We start from the raw sequence: 21410 nt of genomic DNA on the forward strand, positions 1-21410 counted from the left end.
TGCTTGTTGGCTAAGGGGAAGTACCTGCTTGTTGTACCTTGTGCTGTTTGACGAGGCTGTATGTTATTTGTGTACTATGAGTCAGGCAGTTTGAAACAACTCATGTCTTCCCTGACGCTACCTCTTTCTACCTCCAAAAAAAGGAAAAATTAATAATCAGATAGAGTGGCTGCTTACATACCGTACTCAGCTCATCCAAATGTTCAGGTTGTTCCACCACGCAATGCATAAGGGAACATTTGTAGAGCTCCTCTGTTTTGCAATGCGATTTTGTAACTCTTGGTTCCCAAGAGTAGTCCCATTAAATCGTCTGAATAATCAGGACTTATCAGTGATTATTTGGCTCCATACAAAAATGTGGGTACGTTTTAAAAGGAGAAAGGTTGAAGTGTTTCTCTCGTGACTATTTGTGTTATTTAGTCTATGTGAGATTAAGAGACCGATTTGAGGGGGGTTGAGTGGCAGGATATGTTGCACTGCAGAGGCTGATCAGAGCAGAGATAACTGCTGTTGTATATAAACATCCTCATACAAATGAACCCGTCTTCAGTGATGTTATTAAAGACACAGCGATGCAGGAACGCTTGACGCTTACGGTGAAAAGTTGTTCGTTGTATGGTAACTGGGGGAATACTGAGGTGTGTGACTCGTTCATTCAAATGGACATAAAAGATAGGAACACATTGATTTGGAGGCTTCTACCCTGCCTGTTTTGAAAAAGGAGAGAATTGTCTCATTTGTTCCTCTCTCTGTGAGTTACATCTCCTTGCGACATCCTGTTACAAAAAGCAGGTCATACGTTATAGACCTACTTGCCATCTCCTCGGCCACAGTTGTGTCACAGTTAAAATGTTCTACCTTTTTTAAATAGTTGTAACAGAAGTGAACATACTGATTTGATTTCCTTTGCGACCATTCACATTTATTCCTTTGTTTACTTACACTGTGCATATGCCAGGAGGTCTGAAGGAAACTGATTGTCTCACATGTTGGTTCCTCCCTCATGCAGAAAGATGTGGGCTATCTGCAGCAGTGGCTGGAGGCGTTCGTCGCGTCCTTTGAGAGGCTCATTGATGTGCAGTCACTGGAGCCTCGGAGGTGAGTAGTTAACAGTTGTTTACTTTACACAAATTACATCGCCAGAAGCTCCCACCGGTTTGTGTTCCCCAAAGAAGGTTGAGCTTTGACCCTCTGTAGCGATACCTCTTTGACATGTTTATGCTTTGTGCAAACGCAGCCCCTATTACAACGCCCTTTGCCTCTCTCTGCTACTGCCTCCCTCTATCTCTATCTCTCTCTCTCTCTTGGCATCCTCCCCTCCTGTCTCCCAGGCTGGAGGAGTGCAGCTCGGAGGTGCCCTTGCTGCCCAGGGAGGTCCTGGTTCTCCTCAGCACTCAGCTGGGTCACAGTGCGCTACTCCTCTCAGGCACCACAGAGCACAACAGTAGCACCCCACAACCCCTGCTCCTCATCAAGTTCTTCATCATTGTCTGCAGGTGAGAGGGCCAGTCAGCTGTGTAGCCTACTGTATGTGCTCTATTATCATCACAGTAAACTTGACACACAATGGAACTGTTGTGCTACTTAAAGTATCTTGTGAAATTAAGTTATAGATAGTTGTAATCATAATAATTACCGGTAAATTCAGTCACAGGTCATTCAACACTCTTTCCTAAGTTGTGGTAATAGAGATTTACCAGAAGTTTATTTTTATTTTTCAAAAGAAATGTAGCTGAGTTAATGTAGTTTAGCCCTGTTCTTTATTTGACGATTCATTATCCAGTTCCTTTATTAGAGTTTAAATCTTTACCAATAACAACAGGCAATTTCCAAATAAATTATAGCAAAACTGCAATGCAGATTTGTACCTATGATGGCTATAATAGGTTAGCATCTGGCAGACTTTCTTTTGACTCAATTACATGATTTTCTCTCCAATTCTAGGAACATGGAGAACATCGACCAAGACAAAACCCCTGGTTTTGTGGTTGAAACCATCACACTTTTGAAATTCTATTTGGACCAGGTAAGGCCATAATAAGCTTTAGCTCAATCAGGGGTTGGCTCCACAGCATGCTCAGTATGTAACACATATTATAACTGATTAAGTATATGAGTCTATTTGGTGCAGTAATGTGATTTACAGTAGAGACATTGAATCTACGCTAAATGTATTCTGTTTATAGTGTGTGACACACACACGTTACAGAACTAGTTTACAGTGAAAAGAGAAGTGGGTGTGTACAGTAGCCGACCTTCTATTCAAGGAGCTGGAATGTGTTGTATTTGTTTCCTATTAAAAGGTTGCCAACAACAGGTGTATCTGTGCTGAGGAGGAGTGACAGATGAGCGTGTATCTAACCCTTTTATTACATGTTCATAAGCTCAAGACAGGAGAAGGGGAGCAGTCGTCCCTGGAGCAGGTTGTTCAGTATGGACTTGTGCTGTGTGAGAGTCTCTTTGACCCTTATCAGACGTGGAGGAGACGCCTGGCAGGGTGAGTGTGAGTGTGAGTGTGAGTGTGAGTGTGTGTGTGTGTGTGTGTGTGTGTGTGTGTGTGTGTGTGTGTGTGTGTGTGTGTGTGTGTGTGTGTGTGTGTGTGTGTGTGTGTGTGTGTGTGTGTGTGTGTGTGTGTGTGTGTGTGTGTGTGTGTGTGTGTGTGTGTGTGTGTGTGTGTGTGTGTGTGTGTATTTGTGTGCTGGTTATAACCTCAGAGATCACCCATGTGAACGTGTGGGAGGTAGAATTTCGCCACACAAAGGCCGACACATTTTGACATCTTTCCAGACCCTTTGTGATGCGTAACGCCCTGTCTTGTTGCCTCTAAGGCCATGAAGTCAAGCCTTTATTAGTGCCAACCGTATTCGTGGCAGTGGCAGGCTGAATGGGCGTGATGTGAGCAATAGTGACTCGATTCTTTGTGTTGTCTTTGCAGGGAGGAGGTGAGCATGCTGGAGAGGAACAAGTATAAGTTCTCCCCGCTGGCCCTGCCTGAGGAGCTGCCCTCTCTCTTCCATGGTGAGGAACTCCCCCGTTTGTCTGCTCTACCACTCTGATCTTTGTCAGACCTCACATACAGCAACATTGAAACTGTTAATGCCGCTGATGCCTAAACACAGCTTAGAGCTGTCATGTTTGACTCTTAAAACGGCAACCTTTCGTTTATTTCCACATTCCCCCTATGTTTCTTGGGCTCCCTGTGTTCGCTCACTCAGCTGAGAACTCAATTATACAGCGTCTAATTATCAGGTTAAAATACCAGAGGGCAGAGGCCAAGCATTTCTAATTATAGAAGCCCATTTGATTAGCAAGCACTGATCTATACGCCATGTGGGAAATCTCAGCCTGGGCAAGTTTCAGTACGTCCAAATTTGAGGAGGATTATACACTAATTGCATGCAGTGTTTCGAAGTGTTGAGAGCTCATGTGTAATACCTAGCCAATTAGCAAAATTCAGGCTTTTTTCTTTTTAGGTAACTTTAAATGACCAAGGGGGCATTGCAGGAGGATGTCTTACTGAGCCATTAAACCATAAACATTTAACTTTTTTAAATTTAATTTAAAGGTGAATATACAGAGTGGGTGTCTGCCGGAAATGCACCTGTTACACCTGACGAAGAAGTGCTATTGAATAAATGACTTTGTACCTTCACTTCATCACTTGATAATTTAGAAATATTGTGGCAGTGGTGGATAATGTGATCTTTAACTAGAATCGTGTACTTGAAGACTTCTGTATACTCTCTGAATGGGACAGGTAGAGACAGAGCTTTGCTTTCTAGAAGTTTCAGCAGAAATACACCTTTATTACACACTGTACCTTTACATCTGTACTTTGACTTTTTAATTTATTCATTTGGACATAGTTGATAGTGGAAGGGGACTTGGAATCAATCCCAGAATGCACGAGCAAAAGGGAAAGAAAAAAACCTAGAGATTCAATACAGTCTACTTCATTTGCATGCTTTTTCGACAGCCCCGTATTAAAGAAATGTGTTTACTGGCTTCAACACATGTTCACAGAGAGTCTCCGAGGAAGTGAGCAGATCCCAGAGTTCCTCACTCTCAGACTGGTTCATCTCCACGGTGCTGTGATCAGTGGAGGAAAGGTGGGGGCCATCTCTTCATCAGATATCATTCTGCAGAACTACAAATTAAAACAATTACTCTTTGATTCACTGTGCAGCTTTTTATTTTTCTCCAGAAAAACGGCCTTCTCTGCATCACCCCTCACTCGGTTGAGGACCTGTTCTCTGTTCTGCGAGCGTGGTGCTGCCGGACCTCGTCTGAGCCCAAAGGTACGGGGCTCCCTCGGCTGACCCTGCAGTGCCTGACTGCAGTCATCCACCTCCTGCACTCCAGCAGCCCTGCAGAGAGGCAGGTGGACATCAGGACCATACTAGAGAGCTTCTTCCAGCTTCTCAACTGGAACCGTCCGCTTAGCACTGAGCAGGAAGACAGGCAGAGCTGGGAAGAAAGCCTGATCTCCCTCCAGAGCCAAATGCTAAGTAAGCGCACACTCCCAATAGGTCCGAAGTTTAGAGTATATATATTAAGCATTCTGTTTTTCATCTCTCTTAATTTAGCATGGAGGCCAATTAATTGATTTCCCCCAGTGTTCCTGTGAGTCAACATCTTCCTTGTTGTCAATTTTAGCTGCTGTACCTGAGATCCTGCAGTGCTCTGACAGACCAGTCCTACAGGCCGTGTTCCTCAACAACAACTGCTTTGAACACATCCTCAGGCTCATTCAGAACAGCAAGGTCAGACTCCTGTCGTTTTCATGGAACGTGTCTGTCTGCTGTTTTTCATCAGTCCTCCTTCTGTCAGTCTGTCACGTTATTTATTCATGTCATGTCTGACTTCCTTTATTTGCCTGAATGCCAAATCTTCTATCCAACCTCCGTCTATTTGATCTATGTTCAATAAAAAGAAAAAAAAAAGTTTCATTTGTGTCCAGCTTATGTCTTCCCGACGTGTGTCCGGCTGCAGCTGAAGAGAGAAGGGCACCAAACCTGTCTCCATGACTTCTCACTCTTTTGTTGTTGTCTAATTCTCTGTCTTATTGTCTAACTGTCTGTCTTCTGCGTGTGTGTGTGTGTGTGTGTGTGTGTGTTTGTGTATGTCCTGCAGCTCTTTCAGAGCAACATGCGTAGGATGGAGCATGAGGTTGTGAGTGACCTCACTACATGTTTACTCACAGAGGTCGAAGTGGACCAGGTACTTTCCCCCACTTGGTGTCGATATTGGTCTGTCAGCAGGAAACTCAGCCTTCGCTCCCCTCGTTAACCGCTCTGAGCTATTAAAACAGGAAGCCTTAGGCAGGAAGTCTGGCTCACACTCGTTTGTAAATAAAGCAGGTAGCGTGGCTAATACGTGATAATTGTCTGGAGTTTACTTTTTATCTGTCGTATCTGTCCATCTGGAATGCTAAGTGACAGTCACAGCCAATTTTAGATGTCCTTTTTGTTTTTGTTATTGCCCTTTAGTTGATTCTACTCGAATCCAGCTTAAGATAAAAAAAAAACGACAAACTTGTTGTGCACGTTGAAAAGTTGAGATTCAGATTTTAAACCGGAGGATTAATCTTTGCACGTGTCGCAGTGTTGATTTATATCACGCTCATAATTTCAGGCTGAATTCCCTGTTGACATCACTGGGCAAGAAGAGCATGCTGAGTTTTTAATGGTGCTCAAATTGTTTATTTATTTTAAATGCCTGTCTTTCCTTCTTTTCCTCGTGTTTTGGCTGTTCTGTCGTGTGCAAAGCAGTGCATGTATCAAAGACCTGGCTCGTGTCCTGGTGTTTCCTAATCTCCAGCAATAGTTGGGGGGGAGGTCTTTTTTTCTTTTTTCTTTGTTGGCTGGCTTTGGTTTTTTGCATGCTTGGACCTATCCGTGATAACAAAGAGGCAATTGTTTGGTGACTGGTGCAGCAGTCTTCACTTTCTTTGACTGAGTCCGGACTAATAACCCTGGTGTGGAAAAAATAAAAAATAAAAATGTGTTTCTCTTTCAATCGTGGATAATCAGAACCAAATCATTCAGTCGTTCATTTGGTGAACGTTTTCCTCACAATTTTGCTTGTTTTTCCTATGGGTTGTGTGGAGTTGAAATGTTTCACCGTTTTGTCTTTTTTTTTGGGGGGGGTGGGCAGTTCTGGTGTCAACTGATGATGTACATTTTCAGTTCTGCAATGCCACAATCAACCGTACCTCCTTGTTTCATGTAGGTTTTGGAGAAAGGATCGGACAGTATTACAGTTCATGCCTTAGGTGTCCTCACAGCTATAATGAGTAACTCGCCCTCTGCTAAGGTAAGGTCCCTTTGTGACGTTCTATCATAGTTCTATACATGTTTTATAAAGCATATCATACTAGAATTCCTACAATACCAGCAGAAATGAAAGCCTGAAAAAATCTCATTGTATTCCCTTTAAATGTATGGAAGTGTGCCAACTGGTTATCCCCTGGGGAGCAGCTTTCACCAGCCTATTTCTGTCTCATTCCCCCTCAGGAGGTTTTCAAAGAGCGGATTGGCTACTCCCAGCTATTTGATGTGCTGAAGAGTCAAGGTCAACCCACCAAAAGGCTGTTGCAGGAGCTTATCAACATGGTGAAACACACACTTCCTCATTACCCCCCACAGTCCACAGTAGAAGTAGATTACCTCTGATTGACAGCCTTCTTCCTATTTATATTGTTTAGCTTGTTAAGATGACGTTATTTGTGTGAATGCTGGAGCACCCGTTATCTGAATCTTTCTTATAATTTTTCTTCCGTACGTTTTTGGTTCTCTGTAACTCCTTCAACTCCTTCAGCTCTTTTGTGGACCTCTTTCTTAACTTTTAAACTTTTTAAAATATTCAGCTTTGTAACAAATATTTTTAACATTGAAACGGATGATCACATCACATTATATTGAGTCAAACAATTGAATTAAAAATTTTAATTCCAATTCTAAACATGGCTATTCGAGGCAACTAGCCATTGTGCAACATCTACAGGAGCTGAGGTTGTAGTTCACAACATGTTTAAAACTTTTTTCCCTCCAAAATATCTATTTTTGGAGCTGACGATACAATACAGATATCACGGTAATAAATATCACAATAAATTCCCATATTGATTTTTGAAGCACAGCCCTAACGTCTATGTCTTCTCTGTCTTCACTGTTTGTTTCCCCTTTCTGTCTCTAGTCAGTGGAGGGCGAGCATGCCCACGCCCATCACCTAGGCATCAGTAACGATCAGCCTTTGCTGCTGCTCCTGCAGTGGCTGCCTGACCTGTCGGGTCAGAGGGACCTCCAGCTTCTGGTGGCCAAGTGGCTGGCAGCAGTGTGCGGTGGGTCCTTGTCCTGTCGCACCGTGTCTGTGGAGGCAGGCATGTTGGGGGCTCTGCTGCAGGTGCTCTCACAGCCCCAGAGTCTGGACAGGCAGTGTGCAGATGCCCTGCTGGGCCTCTTGAAGGACTTAGGCTCCCTGTGTCTGAGACCAGAGGAGCTGAAAAGTCTCATCCGACTGCTTAGAGTGGATCAGGAGAATTGCACAGTGGCGGGGAAGGTGCACCCTTACTGCACTCGCATCATCCGTGTGCTCTCAGCCATGGCAGCCAGAGAAGGCCAGGACAGTGCCTTGCAGTACTTTGATCTGACACCCCCCATGGCGGGTATTATGGTGCCCACAGTCCAACGCTGGCCAGGTGGTGCATTTGCCTTTCACGCCTGGCTCTGCCTCAACACAGAGTTTAACAAGCATAAACCTCCTGCCAACTCCAACACAGGGGCTCAGCACGACATGGGGAAAGGACCACGTCGGAAACAGCTTTACAGGTAAATGGACACACGTGTGTGACTGAATCTGTATTGCAAGCTTTTCCATGTGTGGCTGCATAGTGCATTTTCTGACAAAATCTGTTCCTTTGTGAAGTTTCTTCACAGCAAGTGGGACCGGGCTAGAGGCCTTCTTCACCATGGAGGGTGTGCTGGTGGTGGCTGTCTGCACTAAGAAAGACTACATGGCTGTCACACTGCCTGAGCTCCCACTAGCCGACTCATGCTGGGTGAGTGTGGACACACATAGTACATCTAGGATGTTGGCCAACAACTGTTCTCATTTAGCCTGTCCCAAATAAAAATAGATTCAATCAAGGAGAAAATGACATGATTTTTCTAAGCCGCGTTGTCTGGGCCTGTGACCTTGGAGCATTATCATTGTAAGAAATGGAATGTACCTCCTCAGGGGATGATCAACTGCAAGAACTCGTCAATATGTCTGAAATAAAACTGTGAACTGTGTCTGTGATGTGAGGCTGTTTTGCTCCTAGTTCTCAATGCAACACATTTGACCTTTTTACTGTAAGCAATTTAGTTTAAGCATATAATTAGCATGTTCCAGTGTTGACACCAGTCAACAATTGTTTGCTTCTTATCATCCTCCTCATTACAGCATTCAGTCGCTATAGTCCACATCCCGGGCCGTCGTCCGTTTGGTCAGAATCTGGTCACCATCTACATTGATGGCGAGCAGCGTAAATCTGCCCAGCTTCGCTTTCCATCGTTCAGTGAGGTAACTAACTGACACTGGTATCTGATGTATTTTGGCCGTGGACTTACTGTTTTATCACTACTTCCTCTTTTTATTAATCTATCTTCCTCTTGTTTTGTCCCCCACCTGAACCTTACTCTCCTGAAGCCTTTTACCTCCTGCTGCATCGGCTCTGCGGGCCATCGGACCACTACCACCACCACCTCCCCCAACCTGCCCTCATCCACTTCCTCCCACGTAAACCCTGAGTTTGCCTTCCCTGCGCATGCCCCCTCCCTCATGCGTTCCCAGTCTTTCCCAGCATCCTTTGCAGCAGGCCGCTGGGGGTCTTTGAGAGACTCCCCGGTGCACACTATCCCGGCCGGACTGCAGGACACAGAGTGGGGAACACCCACGTCTCTGGACGGGCTCCTGGGCACCGCCTTCATCTGCCACGAGGCTCTGCAGCAGACACAGGCCAGAGCTCTACATGCTGCGGGTAGGTCATGCTGTGTGCTATATAATGCAAGTGATGTTGTACCTTGAAAATGAGCAAATGTACAAAAAAAAACAGTAGTAAACTAAATCATAGTGCCCCGAAAAGTTAAAGGAATACTTCTGCGCTGACTTTTTTTCTTTCATGTATGTTCTACAAACGTTTGCATTTTTATAGACATTCATTCATTTGTTTTCGCCATCACAGGCCCCAATCACGTGTCCTTGTTCAAAGTGGATGGAGAGATATCCGATCTCAACAGCAGGCTTCTGCTCTACTACACTCCACAGGTGACTCACTGGAAACCTACTAAACATATTATTTACTACACTTCTTTTTATTGTGTACATTTTCAACTACCCCAGAACAATTTTCTCGCTTACACATGCATTTATGTTTCCTTCAGGCCTTCAAAAGCCAGATTTGTCTGGACCTGTCGCCCAATCACCAATATGATGGCCGGCTTACAGGACACAGGGTAGTGAACTGGGACATCAAGGTCAGATATGAGTTTTACTCTTGATGAATTTAGCCATGATGTTACCTTTGGGGTAATTCCTGCAATTAACTCAACTACAGTGTCGCAAATGAGACATGTTATACCATGTCGTGTTATCTTCTTATGAAATTCATGTTTATTGTAAATGCACTGTCCTGCTGTTGAACTTTGCAATAGTGTAACACTTATTTTTAATAGTGTTTGCGCAATTTTTTCTCTATTCTATGTCATTAACTTTTTGTTTTTGTTTTTGTTTCGTAGCTGTGGTGCTGCTTCCCTTTTCCTTGTGAATGATTTTTTTGTTCTCCCTTGCAGGATGTTGTAAATGTAGTGGGAGGTATGGGAGTTTTGCTGCCCTTGCTGGAGCAGGTGAGTGAGGCTGAGCAAGTTTATAACGGTGGTCAGGAGATATCAGACCTGCTGGGACCAGAGCTCACCTCCAGAGGCCCCGCTGCCATGCTGCTGCCGCTCAACAAGTCCGCAGGTCAGGTCCTGTTCAGATTTGGATATTCAATGTGAAACTGTTTTGCTACAGTGTGTGTGTGTGTTAGATACTAAAGCCATAGTGTTTTCATGAAACAAAGGGGTCGGCCCCCCTGAATTATAGGGACAGGGACAATACTGTGAGGATGAAATAGCATTTACCTTCACCGTTGAGGTGGAACCAGAATTTTCTTTTGTAATTTTGCTAAATAAGTATCATGACATTTTTTTTTATGGCTAACTGTGCTGCTGTTGTCCCAGGGTCCTTTTGTTGAAGTGTAATACTATGCCGAGTGCAAAATTCTAAATATGGGTTTCAGTGCAGAACATCAAGAGTCTAAGCACGTTGGAAGGACAAACAGGAAATGTTAGAAAATCACATGCTGTGATGCACAACAGACAAAAAAAAACTGAAAAAATTGCGAAATCATTGCATACATAGTCATAACCGATGCTTGAAGAATTGCAGTTCAAAGGCGCTGTTCACGTTAGTATGCACGAATTCCGACATGAACAAATGGAACAAACATTCTAAAATAAATGAGACAAATACCTTGACGTATGGCAATGACTCATCCTGAGATATGATAATGTCAATATAGTGCTGTGTAATGTACAAATATGACTGTGGTTAACGCAGGAAATATTTGAAGTTGTTTTACCTCTTTTTTTTCTCTCTCTCTCTCAGAGGGCAGACTAGAGAGAAACAGCATCGCTGCCTTCCTGCTGATGGTGAAAAACATGATTCGTCATCACCCCGTCAATCAGGAGAGCCTGCTGCACTGCCACGGGCCCAGTATCATCGGTGCCATGCTCAGCAAAGTGAGTGCCCCGCAACGTCGCTTTGCTCTTTTCTACGAGTAGACAACGATTTGCGAGAAGAACTCATTAGCATCTGAAAGTGAATACTCAACCTTTTTCCATTGTGTTGCTGCTGTGTAATTGCTGCGTAATGAATGGGTATGGTGTAGTTGGGACAGCAGTGGTTCTTTCAGTAGAACGGGGGGGATTCATGCAGAGTTCGCCCAATTGTGTGCTGTCTCTCTGACCGACAAACACTTATATCAGCTGCGAAATCTCTTGCTTGAAATGGAGGAAAATTATATGTAGATTAAAACACAATAAAAAATTCCACATCAAAAACAAACCTATAAGCCACGATTATTTGGGATGCACTGTAGTCACTTCTGCTCTCAGCTCTTGGTGTAACATTTTGCGGAAATATTTCAGTTTCTAAACTGGGTCTCAAGCAAGCATGTAGCTTTTCACTGCCAATATAAACTATAAATAAAAGTGTGAGCAATACAAAACTATTCGATGCTAGCAAGGTCAAAGGAAAACTCGCTTTGTGATGGACAACACAGTTTTCCAGATTTTGGAAAGTGATTAAAGGCTTCTGCAAGGAATAGTGTTTGAAAGGTGAAGTAGAAGATTTCTTCAGACGGACAACATGTTTTAGTTTACATTGTCTCGCAGTGTAAATATATGTCAATCTTTGATGGTAGCAGCCAAAGGAAGGGTCACGTAACGTTGTTGCAGCGCAGGAGTGCTTCTCGTCAGGACAGGATGTGTTGAAATGTGTGACGTTAAGGTGGAGCATCCTGTAAGGAAACTATGTCCTAATGATCACATTGAGTTGCCAGGTTTGGCAGTGGCAAAGATAGTAAGACAGTTACTGTGTATACTGAACACAAACACTTCTGTACTGTATATGCATTCAACACTTCATCAGCCTCTAAGTGCTACTAAAAATAGGTGCATCGCAAACCCTTGTGTATGGATAAATCCAAATAAATGGAAACATGCTTAAACGAAAAACACACTTCAACAGCCCTCCTCCGTGCTTCCTCTTCTACAGGTTCCCGGCAGCATGATGGACATGAACGTTTTAATGGCATGTCAGCTGCTTCTGGAGCAGGTTTTCAACGAAGGCAACAGCCCACTCCTACAGCAACTTTACCAGCACCTGCTCTTTGATTTCCGCATGTGGACTCAAAGCCATTTCGCTGTTTGTCTGGGTAAGGCATAAACAACCCTACTGTTGTGGAGTAAGGGCAACCAAGCTGTTTGTGTCCTTTTTTATATGCCTATGCAGCCTATAAGCACTGCAGAGCAGAGATGGAATACATTAATGTTCAGGCTGTGGCAAAGGTTGAAAGTGAATGCTGCACCTCAGGACAGTGTTCTGTATATGCATGCACCTCTTTGATACAGCCTAGCATATCAGATGAATAAGAAAGTTGCCAAAAGTATTTTCTCTTTCTTCCAAAGCACATGTGCAGTACCTGTCGTCTGTGATAAACAAAGGCAAGCAGCGCATGAAGAGGAAGTACGGGGTCCAATATATCCTGGATACCATTCGCACGTACTACAGGTGAACCTTTGACACAGATGTCCACAACAATGTATACCTAGATCATTCCAAACAAAATTGAATTTGAAACTGCAGTTGAAGCGTTCTCTCTTATTTCTATTTCAAACCAGGATTTTTAACCTGTTCTTTTGGATTGTTTGTAGTTTCTAACTAACATCTTCGGTTGCAGTGTGGAGAAAGATGGCAGCCTCGTGTCGGATGAGAAGCAGACCATTCAGACCTCTCTGTTCGCCTTGCTGAGCGACTTTCTCAAGTCTCCTACACCAGAGGAGCTCCACACCCTCCTGGCCTACATCCTGACTGTAGGAGAAGAGCAGCAGGTATGTGTTTTTCGGGGAGTTGAATTTTTCTTATCAATTGACCTTTTCTAGTGGGATATATATATCGCCTCCGAATCCCCAAATGAACACACCTCGATCATCCACACTTAATTTTTTCAAATCTCAAGTGTTGCCATCTCCGTACTTTCAAACTTCCCCCCTGTGACAACTTAATACTTCACCCTCCCTTATCCATTGATTTATCCTCCTCTCCTCTGCTCTCTCAATCAGTTGGTGAGGGCTTTGGACGTGCTGTATGAACTGCTCAGGAGCAGCCCGCAGGTGCAGGCTGTGCTGCTGGAGTGGGGCGTGGAGCAGCTGTATTGCCTGTTGTATACTCCACGCTTCGGTGACGAGGCCAGGGAGAGAGTATTCAAGGTGAGAACGATGACTCAACCTTTTCTTCACAAATGTCTGCACTTCACCGACATTTGCCCTACATATGTGAGAGATATATTGTCAAAGCAGCGAACAAAACTCTGACACCATTTCCCAATTTGGTGTTGCAGGTTTTGTACAAAATCCTCAAAAGCGAGCGAGTGTCTGAGCGCAACAAGCAGCGCATTAAGCTGAAGGATTTTGGATATCTTGGCCTTGTGTGTTTCCTCGAAGAAATTCCGGCAACCATGACCACCGTGCGATGTCTGTACCAGCAGGTCCTTGCTACAGGTAACGGCGAAGCAGCTCCAGTGGGCTTGAAATAGACGATTAAAAGAGACAAGTATGAACTGTAGAGCGTCTGAGAATGTCAAATCTTAAGTGTTTCTCTCTGACATTATAAAAGTCAACATTCAAGTTATAAGTATAAGAGTTTAACACTTAAAAACCCATCTGCTTCTTCAGATCTGTGTGGTTCTGTCAGATTTTACAGCACAATTGATAACCACTGTCGCCAGGGTCTGATTCTAATTATTATATTTGTTGAATTCTCTAATGTGTTACTTATCATAGATTATAAAAACAAACAATGCTCAAACTTATTAAATAATCGCTCAATAAATGCTATGCCAGCGCAATCATTTGTCAGCTGAATGTGCAACAATGTGAAATCTGTTTACAGGCACAAGTTTCCTGTAATAAATGAACATATAATTCATAATAACTTGTTTTTACATGTGGCAGTTCTTTAAAGAAACCATGCAGAGGAAAAGTTAAGCGATGAAATATTATCAATCAATATAATAGCAACACAGTACATCTAGTGGATAACATGAATGTTTCATAAGAGAAGTGCTAAGATAAACATGGTTAAAGCGGTTAGCTAAGTCAGGAAAACACACTCATCAACAGGGAGGGTACATGATATTTCAGATTTCTTCATTGCCATTTTGATCCAGTTAAGTTGTTTTTCTGAGAAAAAGGCGGTTTTTGATCACACCACACTTACAAAGACCAGTGCTCCATTGCACAATGGTAGACCCTCCCGATTCCTCCTGACAGGTGTCAGCCCTTCTTTTACCGTCTGATCCAGCGCATATTATAGCGCTGGTTATAACAGGCTTTAGACCATAACATGTATGAGAGTTGCAGGAAACCATGCGAATGAACAGTGTTGTAAGTTCCTGAAGTTTCCAAATACTTTTTAATGAAATATAATTTGCTGCTGCCCCCACAGATGCCAGTCCAAACTTCAGAGACCTCCTGGCCGTGGTCTGTCTGTCCCATCGAGCTGAGCTCGCTGTCCGCTTAGACATCTGTCGCAAGGTCAGTCTCCTCAACTCATTTAAATGCTCTGCTCAAACAAACCCTACTCAACTTCATTTTAAACACGCTTTTCACTCCGTCCCTTTCCTGATATCACTGCAGCTCTTTCATCTCATCTACTCCAACGAGGATTACGTGAAGCAACTGGCCAAGCAGCCCGGCTGGCAAGGGGTGCTCACCAAGCTCTACGTAAAGGAGTCCTACGAGTCCTACACCGCGAGCATCGAAGAGTCCAGCAACCACAGCTCCTTGGAGCCAAACTACAGGCCACCGCTGTGCAGAGACCAGGCTCTGGTCATAGAGGACGGACACCACACAGACATCTTCATGAGCTACTGCACCTCAGAGGACATCGAGGACGAGGACAAAGGGGGTCAGCAGGACATCTCAGAGGGCTTCTCCGATCTGTCCCAGTCGCCTCAAAGCGGGGGCACTCTGAAGAACTTCACCGGCTCCCTCCATTTTAAGTCCTTTGATTCGGTGGACCAGGAGAGCCACTCGTCTTCCATCTCCAACACCATAGACATCACTTCGACCCGCCCCGACGAGGAGGGCAGGGACTACCAGCCCCTCTCCCCCTTTGGTACGTCACCCTTGGATTTGGAGCTGGGGGGCATGGGGGAGACCGGCTCACACACTCCTGCTGGTAGTCTGACCAACACACCGTCCCCTCTGGAGCAAGGCAAACCCTTTCATCCGCTCAGACCCAGGAAGAGCTCCAGTCTGTCCAACGTTCTGGATGATACCAGCTTTGGGACAGACCCTCCGACTGGTGATACTATCTCCAACACGTCCAACCCACAGGTATGGCTCAGATTTTACTGATTTGATTATTTAAACAGTTTAAAATGATTTATTTATTAATATTCCACTTCAATTTGACTGTGACTATAGACGTAACTTCTTCTTATTGTGTCTGGCCCCTACAATCGCGCCAAAATCACACAGGCATTCAGGAAGTAACGTGAAATAGGAAATGTATTACTAGCGACAACAATAAAAACAATATGCTTTGGCTAACTTTCGTCAAATTATTTCGAGCTACCTCCACCTGTAATAAGCACACACCCCCAAATACCCCTGAATCTAACTGGCAGTTAGGTTCAGGGCCAATCAGAAGAGTAGAAAGTAGAAATAAAAATAAAAATTTAACTTTTAATTAGATTTTTTTTTATTTTTTTTTACTTATGCTTGTGAGGATGTGGGAATGAATGCTGTTTTTGCCTTGCAGCAGACCCCTGAGGAGGAGCTGTGCAACCTGCTGACCAACATTGTCTTCTCCGTGCTGTGGAGTCGCAATGGCTTTGAGGGGGCCGAGGATGTGGTGTGGAGAGAGAGAGGACAGGTCTTCTCTGTTCTCACCAAGCTTGGCTCCTCCTGCCAACTGGTCCGACCTCCCGACGACATTAAACGCAGGTCAGTGACAAAGATTTGAAATGGGTTTTTTTTTTCCCTTACGAGAACAATCACTTTGCATTGGCAGCGGTTTGTCATATCATGTCATATTGGAGCTGATATGTATTCATAGTGTGTGTCTCATTGTGTGCCAGTCTGTTGGAGATGATGCTGGAGTCTTCTCTGTCAGACCTGAGAGAAGCCCAGGGAGTTTCCCTGCCTTTCTGTCCCAGTCTGGTTCGGCTCCTCAGGCTGCTGCAGGATTTCCTGTTTTCTGAGGGTACAGACAACCACACGCTGTGGAGTGAAAAGGTAATATCACATATCACACCTAAAGCATTTACATCTGATACATTCTGATTGGGCGTCAGTGAGTTCCATGATCATTAGATGCCTCTGTCAATCTTGATAAAGAGAGTGAAAACACAAAGGGAATAAGCCTAGGACCTATTTATTTTTATTCCTGACAATGTTAGATACGTTTGATTTTCCACACTATGTAGGAATAGTGTCAGTAAATCAAAACCAAAGCAACTTTACATCAAAGTTAAGAACTTGCCTTATATCAAATGTACAGACACAAGAGCAGTATCAAGCTTCCTGTCTATATCTCTTGGGATGGAAGTCTATTTATTTATTTTAAATGCTGAACTCTTCCTTTAAATTGGTTTTCTGGTGTAGAGAAAGAAGTAGTAAATCACAAACCCTCACTGTGTTTTTTTTATCTTTTTAAAATCGTTATGCCTGACAAGAGCTTACATTAGCTACAAGCATTCATGTGAATATGCTATCTGCGGGTTAGGGTTAGGGTTAGGCTGCACCTGCTGTAGTAGTTGTCCACTTCAGCTGTGCTTCAACCAAATTTCTGCCAAGGGTGTACCCACTCTATCAATGCAGTGTTAAACTGTTACACATCTTCAATCGTTAAAACTGTTAGTTTAGTCGTGTGATGTTTAAAAGGGTTTGTCATTATTTATGTTGGGTTTATGTAATAAACTATTTACACTGACAATACATCATTGAACCACATTATCAGGATGTGATCATGAAATTCTGTTGATGTGTAAAGGAAATATTAACAATGATTGCGATAGTAAAAGTGTCACAGACGTAAGTCATTACACTGTGGGCAGCTGGGTGTGTTTTTTTTGTTGGCAGTGACTATTATGTTCCTGTCCTGCCTCACTGGAGGGTGGAGAGTCATATTTGGGTGTTGGTAGATTCTGAATCACCTCTTTTAAATGTAGCTTATGCTGTATTCAATGTTCTGAATGACTTTGGGTTGTCACAGACGCATGCTGCAAGGTGTGGAAACAGGTCCGGCCTTTATGTTTAGTCCTTTGACAGCTGTTGTTGTATTGCAGATCTTTGAAGGGGTGGTGAACCTGCTGGACAGGTTGAAGGCATGGCACAGCACCCCTGGCAGCCCCGGCAACACAGAACTGAAGGAAATGGCCCAGATCGGCCTGCGTATCATCACTGGATACATCCAACAGCACAACTCACCGGTCAGCTTAACCCACAACTTGTCTTGTTTCAACACCTGGTCAAGCAACCATTAATGTCAAATATATCTTCACCGTACATGTCTTTCACAACCCAAACAGCTGTCAGATTGAACTGTACAGAAAATAAATTTTAAAGGGGTTTATTGTATTTACTTTACTTGATAAGCACACCTAGATAAAACCAGTTTATAAATACCAAGCCTTCTATGGGTTTCTTTTCAAAGACATAGCAGTCATTCCTCCTAGGGAGTGTTCCATACGAAAGGGCAGCTACTCTCAGAGTTCTGGCTGCCGCTGCTGCTCTGGCTGTAGGTTTGTGGGATAGAGCGAGTGGTCATAAATGAACAGGCAATAAGGCTTTCCATCACACATTGCTGGTTGTATTCATCTGCAAAGTAGTACAGCTCCCCCTTAAGCAGGTTTTTTTATGTCAGGTTTTAAATAAATGAACTGAATTGCACCCTGACAGCACAGCTGCATGGTCTCTTGTGGGGTAAACTAGCCTGTGGCTTGCTTACGTTCGGTAAATATTCCAATTGAAATAAAGGAACATAGCTACGTAAATGCGAGTGGTGGAATAGTACATTTACTCTTTTTACTCTACAGTAGTACTGTTATTAAGTACACTGGTGAGGTACTTATATTTTAGATGTATGCTACATCTACTCCAAAATATTTCAAAGGGAATATTGTACTTTATTTCTCTTCACATCATTTATCTGACATACAGTATGTCGTTATTATGTTACTTGAACCTCTTGAATGTTATTTGACCTCTTGCCCCTCTCTTCAGGTGCGTGAAATGGCCTATCTGAAGCTCCACAGCCTTCTCCAGACGGTGCTGTGTCTGAGCTGGGAGGAGGTGTGCTTCTTGCTGGGGCAGCTGGGCGCCCCCCTGTGGCCTGAAGGTATAGTGGACGGCGGCAGCAACTGTGGACACGCCGAGACTTTCTCCCAGCTGGTGCCCATTGTGCGCACGCTGCTTGACCAACACGCAGACCCCATCACCCTCCAAAGCCTGCTACCCAACCTGCCCGTCACCAACGGCAGCACCACCTTTGCCCAAGACCTGAAGGCTTACTGTCGCACAGTGGAATGGCAGGGCTTTTATCAGCAGCAGGTCAGTGTTTTGTTGGCTGACAAGTTAAAAATAGATGTGATGCGATTTCTGCTTATGTTCAGGGAGTCTAGAGAGCCTTCCTCTCCAGTCTCTGGTACGACTTCGCAGATATAATCAAGACTGCCAGCTCTGTTCAATGTCTCAATAGTGTACACTCAGGAGTTTGTACATTATTGGCTCCTCCTGGCCTGATCTGTTACCTTTTGAGTTGGCGGCTGACAAGTCGAATGCAATTTTTTAAAGAATTGCTATCTGAAGTTTAGAAAGAAAAATAAACCCTTCACTCCAAAGTCTTTTCTTGCTGACCTTCGATGTATTTCCAGCAGAGATCAGTTTATGCTCAAGCTGAACGAATGCCAGACGCCAGCTGAGAGGTGTATTTTTCATCACCCTGTGTGACAGCGCCTGTTCATAAATCTGTTTTGTTTACATTAGTCTTGTATACGGATCCCACAATACATCAGCCAGTATGGCATAAGTTTGGCTGTCGTGACAGTTTTTAAACTTGGCCCAGTCTGATTTTATCAAGCCTGAATGTCCAAGCTGGTAAGCTGTTTAGCTATTTGTTATAAAATGAATGCATGAGGTAGTTCTATTAGTGTATTACTTTATAGAACTTGATATTTAAACATGAAACTGTATGGCAGTAAGGTAAAGAAAAAACAGTATTGAGTTAAAGCAGTGCATGCTCCTGTCTCATTTGTACAATTAGAATCGCTTAGAAGCTGTAAATAAAATACCTTTACATTTCATGTACCGGTAATTGTGTAGTTATACATTGTACCTTTATTTGCTTTCTCATTTATTGAGGTGTCCATGACACTTTATTTATTTGTGTGTGTGTGTGTGTGTGTGTGTGTGTGTGTGTGTGTGTGTGTGTGTGTGTGTGTGTGTGTGTGTGTGTGTGTGTGTGTGTGTGTGTGTGTGTGTGTGTGTGTGTGTGTGTGTGTGTGTCTGCGCGCGTGTGTGTTTGCATGTGTGTTTTAATGTAATCTTTCTGAAATTCTGCACTCCAGGTTCAACTCACCATGGAGCAGTATGAACTGGACACATTTGGGAGGAGTCATGACATCATGTCCAACTTCTGGAATTCCTGCTTCGATGACCTGATGAGCACAGCCTTCAGACGGGACAAAGAAAGATCGGACAGCAAGTCCAAGTTTCAGGTTATAACACATTTCTCGAGCTTCATGCGGCAAACATTGTCATGTAACAGCTCGCTAAAACGCAGTCATGTGACATTTGTGTCTTGTGCTTGTACGAGAGCAGGAAGTGATTGTGGACCCCTACCACAAGCGGGTCAGAAGTGAGAACAACAGGTACTCCAGTTGCCAGAAGCAGAGCTCCAGCCAGCAGGGGGCTGTGTCACAGCACTGGAGGGCCCTGCGCAGGCTGCTGACCAGTGAGCGAGGAGCATGGGCCCACAGGTATGACAACTTCTGACTTTTGAACTAAATTGTACAAAAAGTATAAAATAATGGACCTGGAACTGTACAGTATTGCCCTTTAGCTGTTCCTTGCTGCCAACAATTGTGCTGAAATGTAAATGTTTTCTTTTGACAGAGTTCAACCTGAGGTGAAATGGATATTATCCAATGCGGAGACCTATTCAAAGATGCGTCTCAAACTCGTCCCCAACTATAACTACGACCCTCACAGTGAAGCCAGTGCCCTGAGGGACAACATGGGTATGTAACCAGCTCTTATTTATTTTTTTATTTATTTTTTTTTGCATTTTTATGCTTTATTGATAGTGTAGAGACAGAGTTGAAATGGGGCAGAGAGGGGAGTGACATGCAGAGAACGACCGCGGGCTGGAATCGAACCCGGGTCCGCTGCTGGCCGAGGCCCATGGGGGGGACGCCCTACCAACTGAGCTAAGGGCGCCCCCGTAACCAGCTCTTATAAACACATTAACGTTGCTCTCCTGTCATGTAAGCAGAATATACAGCAGCTGTGCTCTAAAGATGTTTTTTTGGTTTCTGTGATCCTCAGGAGCTGACAGCCCCCGTAGCTCTGAACCCATCCCATTGGCTGTCGCAAAGGAGGCAAAAGTAAGCGACAGGGAGGATGATCAGTTAGGTGAAGAGGACGTCTTTTTGGACAACAAGTGAGTCTCCTATTTGCATAGCTTTTGTCTGGGTTCTGCGGCTTACAGCATGTCTGATTTTTTTCCATGGGCCATAAAAGTCACTTCACAAAGGCAAGAAACACCAGTTCGGAAACAATACATTTCACCAAACATGCCCTCAAAATAATTGAAAAAGTATTTGAATATGATGTCCCATTGAGTGTAAACTCCATGTGCAGTATTTGTAAAATTGCAGTGCAGAAAATGTCATTGTTTAACGTTGTCCTTTGTTGTCAGGGTGGAGGGAGAAGACGAGAGCCAGAAAGAAAAGCTGGTTCTGTCTGAAGAGTGTGAGCTCATTACTATCGTGGCTGTTGTTCTGGGTCGTCTTGAGGTGACCACACATCATCTTTACTTCTACGATGGCAGCAGTGAAAAGGAAGAGACGGAGGAAGGTGCGAAAATGTGTAAACGTGAACGTAACACCGTTGTCTATTCTTCTAAATGGATCCTTCTCACAGAGGTGAATACTATCTGTGTCTTTCAGGAATCGGGTTCGATTTCAAGAGACCTCTGTCTCAGCTCAGAGAAGTCCATCTGAGGCGCTACAACCTGCGACGATCTGCGCTCGAGCTCTTCTTCATAGACCAGTCTCATTACTTTATCAACTTCAAGAAGAAGGTGACGACTCAGTTCAAATGTTATTTGCTTTTTACAATTACAATTGCATTTTGGCTTAGATTATTTGTCTGCCATGTTCAGGTGCGAAACAAAGTGTACTCGCGGATCCTAGGGCTGCGGCCCCCCAACCTGTTTTACTTCGGTTCTCGCTCCCCCCAAGAGCTCCTGAAGGCATCTGGGCTGACACAGGTTCGTATTTTTTCTGTCCATGACGTTTCTTATGATCGGAATTGTGC

General features: G+C 43.9%; 1 protein-coding gene across 6 annotated transcripts in view; it reads left to right on the top strand.

Moving 5' to 3' along the window:
• Window positions 1-21410, top strand: part of nbeal2 (neurobeachin-like 2) — a 34748-nt gene that overhangs the window by 5825 nt on the left and 7513 nt on the right. Inside the window, exons 2-38 of one of the 6 annotated variants that reach the window (XM_080039770.1) lie at window positions 1010-1098; window positions 1332-1496; window positions 1945-2026; window positions 2385-2497; window positions 2936-3018; window positions 4024-4109; window positions 4205-4508; window positions 4657-4763; window positions 5134-5220; window positions 6232-6315; window positions 6516-6614; window positions 7198-7829; window positions 7927-8059; window positions 8446-8565; window positions 8692-9022; window positions 9227-9309; window positions 9426-9518; window positions 9834-10002; window positions 10690-10823; window positions 11860-12019; window positions 12273-12375; window positions 12545-12695; window positions 12927-13073; window positions 13205-13364; window positions 14311-14399; window positions 14502-15203; window positions 15631-15815; window positions 15950-16106; window positions 17159-17302; window positions 18096-18422; window positions 19439-19588; window positions 19692-19849; window positions 19986-20110; window positions 20418-20532; window positions 20791-20948; window positions 21041-21174; window positions 21256-21363. In XM_080039770.1, the coding sequence (XP_079895896.1) occupies window positions 1010-1098; window positions 1332-1496; window positions 1945-2026; window positions 2385-2497; window positions 2936-3018; window positions 4024-4109; window positions 4205-4508; window positions 4657-4763; window positions 5134-5220; window positions 6232-6315; window positions 6516-6614; window positions 7198-7829; window positions 7927-8059; window positions 8446-8565; window positions 8692-9022; window positions 9227-9309; window positions 9426-9518; window positions 9834-10002; window positions 10690-10823; window positions 11860-12019; window positions 12273-12375; window positions 12545-12695; window positions 12927-13073; window positions 13205-13364; window positions 14311-14399; window positions 14502-15203; window positions 15631-15815; window positions 15950-16106; window positions 17159-17302; window positions 18096-18422; window positions 19439-19588; window positions 19692-19849; window positions 19986-20110; window positions 20418-20532; window positions 20791-20948; window positions 21041-21174; window positions 21256-21363 (6267 nt within the window). Of the gene's footprint in view, window positions 1-1009; window positions 1099-1331; window positions 1497-1944; window positions 2027-2384; window positions 2498-2935; window positions 3019-3976; window positions 4110-4204; window positions 4509-4656; window positions 4764-5133; window positions 5221-5584; window positions 5689-6231; window positions 6316-6515; window positions 6615-7197; window positions 7830-7926; window positions 8060-8445; window positions 8566-8691; window positions 9023-9226; window positions 9310-9425; window positions 9519-9833; window positions 10003-10689; window positions 10824-11859; window positions 12020-12272; window positions 12376-12544; window positions 12696-12926; window positions 13074-13204; window positions 13365-14310; window positions 14400-14501; window positions 15204-15630; window positions 15816-15949; window positions 16107-17158; window positions 17303-18095; window positions 18423-19438; window positions 19589-19691; window positions 19850-19985; window positions 20111-20417; window positions 20533-20790; window positions 20949-21040; window positions 21364-21410 lie in introns of those variants that run through there. The other 5 variants (XM_080039771.1, XM_080039768.1, XM_080039769.1 and 2 more) reach the window with 5 other exon arrangements.

This window comes from Ammodytes marinus (assembly GCF_949987685.1).
Source record: "Ammodytes marinus genome assembly, chromosome: 13".
Taxonomy (NCBI): Eukaryota; Metazoa; Chordata; class Actinopteri; order Uranoscopiformes; family Ammodytidae; genus Ammodytes; species Ammodytes marinus.